At 35.3% G+C, this 4,405-nt stretch overlaps 1 protein-coding gene across 1 annotated transcript in view; it reads right to left on the bottom strand.

Annotated features, from left to right (window-relative positions):
- Nucleotides 1-1,962: 1,962 nt before the first annotated feature.
- The window catches only part of LOTGIDRAFT_171958 (hypothetical protein), a gene marked incomplete at both ends in the record, with an annotated part of 21,919 nt that continues 19,476 nt past the window's right edge, over nucleotides 1,963-4,405 (bottom strand). Inside the window, 2 exons of the mRNA XM_009048525.1 lie at nucleotides 1,963-3,514; nucleotides 3,848-4,041. Of these exons, the coding sequence (XP_009046773.1) occupies nucleotides 1,963-3,514; nucleotides 3,848-4,041 (1,746 nt within the window). The remainder of the gene's footprint in view (nucleotides 3,515-3,847; nucleotides 4,042-4,405) is intronic.

Raw genomic sequence — 4,405 nt, 5'->3', positions numbered from 1 at the left:
TGAATATGAATAATTTGCCACTTTCCACTAGGTGAACTGTAATCATAACTGTTTTGTAAAGCTGAAATTAAGCTAAATACTTTGTATAGTACTACTGTAACAGTTGAAACACATGGGCCTAATTCTTAAAAACTGAATTTAATATCCTTTTGGTATACAAGCCATTTAAATGATTTGATTTTAGTTACTAAGCTGGCAGATCTGTCAGGTCAGTTAAATCTAAATAAGACCAAGCTTTCGTTCGGTTTTTTTAAATCAGCTTTTATTTTCAATATAGCCACTTCATTTAGGGTCTAACGCCAGTCTTTGTGAATGTTTGTCAAATTAATATTTTGACCCTACTCAATGTAACCTATCAAATGTCTGCCCTCTCCAAAGTTGACGATTTGTGAGGCGGTGTTTAGCAGGTCAGGTCAAAAGGTTAATTTGACAAATGTTCAAGAGCGCTGTCGTTAGACCCTAACTGAAGTGGCAATATCAAAAATAAAAGCTAATAAAAAAATTACCCATGTTGAGTTTTTGAGTTATTGACTCTAGAAAGGCCATTGAATGTCTTTACATCATTATATAAGTGATAAAAATGATTTACCTTTCCAATTTTTACAATGAAACAAGTATATATGAATAAGAAACAAAAGAATAAGTCATAAGGAAAATTTGGAGCTTTTGTCAAAATTTGAAAATAAAAATCCTTAACTCTTAGAATCAGCGCCAAGAGAATTTCACACTGGACCAATAATAAACCTTGGAATTTAAACTGATAGAAATGGACCGTTGGCTCCTTGGCTCCATTTGCATGAAAGTTGCATTCGAAACTTATGACCTCTATTGTTGATCATTATGATGCGAGAGAAACTTAAAGACTTGTGTCATTGTAATTTTTGACAGATAACTTTTCCCACCTTCAGTACATTTAGATTGTGACTTACAATAAATTTGATTGTGACTTACAATACAATTTGATTGTGACTTACTAACTTACAATACAATTTGGTTGTAACTTACAATACAATTTGATTGTCACTTACTGACTTACAATACAATTTGGTTGTAACTTACAATACAATTTGATTGTGACTCACAATACAATTTGATTATCACTTACAATACAATTTGATTATCACTTACAATACAATTTGGTTGTAACTTACAATACAATTTGATTGTGACTCACAATACAATTTGATTGTGACTTACAATACAATTTGATTGTGACTTACAATACAATTTGATTGTGACTTACAATACAATTTGGTTGTAACTTACAATAAATTTGATTGTGACTTACAATACAATTTGATTGTGACTTACAATAAAATTTGGTTGTAACTTAAAATAAATTTGATTGTAACTTACAATACACATTGTAACTTACAAATATACATTTTGACTTACAATGCAATTTTGATTGTAAGAACTGGGTACAAGTTTTGTCATTCTGCAAGATCTAATGGTCCGATGTAGATAATTTCCTGATTTTGCCATTTTTATTTTCTGGATATTCTCTTTGGTAGTTTTCTTTACAAAACCTGACATATACCTGGATAGTTTACAGAATGAATTTTACAGATTTTAAACACAAGCTCCAAATTTTCAAAACAAGTTTACTGCAGACATAGCAGCTAATCTCCACGTAGTAATAATTCATGAACAATTAATATAAATATTGTATACAAACTATATACAATTCTTTGAGCACTTTAGTTTAAAGTGATCCCATAAACAGGGAAAATAAAAGTTCATTTTGATCTTTGGCAGTCATAAATGAGATTTTGTCATTCAAAAGTCGATTTCAAAATCTCTCTAAGTCTTTGCAAGCCAACTTTTATTTGATTCCAGTCCACCAAAAGCTGTAAGTGATTCCAGACCACAAAAAATTCCAAAAGATCCAAAAATGAACTGAATCACTTCATTTTAACAAGACAACAAGTATCTTTTATGAATTTGAATGAAATAAAGTCATTAACAGTCAGAATGGGCTACAGGAGAAGGAGGAGGAGGGTAAGGGTTAAAATAACTTTTTTCCGTTGACGGTGAAGGGGGACAACTCATTTCATCTGAGAAATAATGGCTGCGTGGAGTTGGCGGAGGTGGGTAGGGATCAGAATCGTAACTAAGTTCGACCACCGAGTGGAAAATAGTACCCGGATACGGTTCACTGTCTTCACACACGTCTGTACTACACGGGGTTGTATGAGGAGGAGGAATGTTATATCGCACTTTTTTCTTTTTTGGACGGCTTGAACGCACTGTAGATAGACTATTTATAGAACAGTATAAGTCTCCTGTGTACATAGAACGATCTGTCACAGGGCTTGGGGGAGGATTTAATGTTTCTTTAGGATATTGAGTCACTGTGGAACTACTTGACGATGCCCCAGTCACATGATTTCTATCATATAGTTGTGATCCACTCCCCGAGCCGATGGACACAGTTGTTGTTAATATCAATGATTTATTGCCCCGGGATGAAAAAGTGTGAGGCGTTGTTTGTGAGTCTGAATGTGGATTTAAAGGCTTTTTGACCATCATAATATCAGGGTCATCTACCGGAGAATGATGACTCCTGCGCCTACAGATAAACACTACAGCTATAACAAGAACTAAAAACACTACCCCCACCACAATACCTATTGCATATTGAGTCGTATTAGATGTTGAAGTTGAGTTACTACGCTCACTAAAAGGCAGATTTTTATCATCACATTTCCCATCCTTTGTAATACACTGATGATTTGTACAGCGGTACTCGTTAGGTTTACAACAACTACTTTCATCACTACCGTCTGCGCAATCATTTTTACCGTCGCACTCGAATTTAGAATCAATGCACTTTCTGTCTGTACACTGAAACTCGCTACTTGAACAATTCGGACAATTCTCCTCATCTGATTGGTCCTGACATTCACCCAACTTATCACACCTCCACACTAGCGGGATACACCTCACATCTCCTTTCAAGCATGTGAACTCATTTGGGGCACAAGTAGGTGGGTATGCACATGTCACTTCATCTTGTTTCAATTCCAGATTGACAGGGCAAGAACACCTAGCGCCACCTTCACTGGTTGCTAGGCAAATATGAGAGCAGCCATGATTATTGATTGAACATGAATGGTTTGTGGCGGGAAGTGAATGTTCAACTGTTATTAGATCACTAAGACCGATCACGTACCGCCGTACGTGTATGCGATGTTTACGTGTATTTTTTTCTATCCTTTCAATAACTTGCTGATCTCGATCCAACCAATATAAGAAGTTTCCATAAATGGCCAATCCTCTGGGTGCATGTATGCCTTCATCCACTACCACAACCCTGTTTCCACCCCCAAGATCTGAGCATTCTATATGTTTTAATGCGCTATCAGCCCAACACAACTTGTTAGAATGTTTGTCTATGGTTAGAGCAAGTGGATGTTCCAGATTGGTCTCAAACAGCGTAGTTTTTTCTGTTCCATCCATGGCTGCTTTTTCTATCTTTGGTGAACTGACCATGTTTGTCCAATACATTAAACTGAAAGTAGATCAAATATCATATTTGCGTATGCCATATAATTGGTCTTATTAAAGGGATTGTAAAGAGGTTTTCTAAATTTTGTATGCGTATTGGGGACACTTATAGCGTCAATTTGCACTATTCCAATTTTCGACGTTTGGTTCCTGTAATTCCACCAAAACTAAGTGATGATGTCACCAATCACAAAAAAGCCTTTAACATAAGGCCCTTCATGATTAGAAACGTTTTTAAACACTTTGTTTTAATGGAATTGCAGGAATCGCAGATTGAAAATCTTTGGCATCCTCTACTTGCCTGACAAACTTTACCAAGTAACTAAGTACCACTTACCCTTTCTCTGGATAGAGTGCTATAGATCTAGGTTTCATACCACCTGATGGTACCACCACACCGATTGGTGTAGAGTCCAACCGACTAACGTTGATTACATTATTTTTATTACAGGTCCAATATATAGATCGTGAGAATGGATCTATTGCTATATCAAATGGACTGATTCCTTCTTCATTCACTACCACTGTCACCTAACGATACAGAAAAGTTAAAAGATTTTAAAAACAAAATACAGCGTTAAATATTCCGGCCCTAATTTCTTAAAAACCCTTACATAGACTTGAAAATTATTGTAATTCTATACATTTATCAGATTTCGTTTTGCTTTTTTCTTTCTTCATACAAGAAGTTGGTTAAGACAACCTAACTGTTCTGTGATCCTTTTGATATCTTCGTGAATAAATATTGTTTTAAAAAGATAGCTTGCCAGGCAAGGTAATATACGTCCACTGATAGCTTTGTTTGAAATTGAATATTTGTTAGAAAATAGCAAACATAGACACCAGGAAATATTCAACTTATACCCAAATCCATCACAAACTGTGCCATCACAAG

The sequence above is a fragment of the Lottia gigantea genome (assembly GCF_000327385.1).
Source record: "Lottia gigantea unplaced genomic scaffold LOTGIsca_123, whole genome shotgun sequence".
NCBI lineage: Eukaryota > Metazoa > Mollusca > Gastropoda > Lottiidae > Lottia > Lottia gigantea.
The sequence above is the reverse complement of the archived record's forward strand: the minus strand, read 5'-3'. Positions and strand labels throughout refer to the sequence as shown.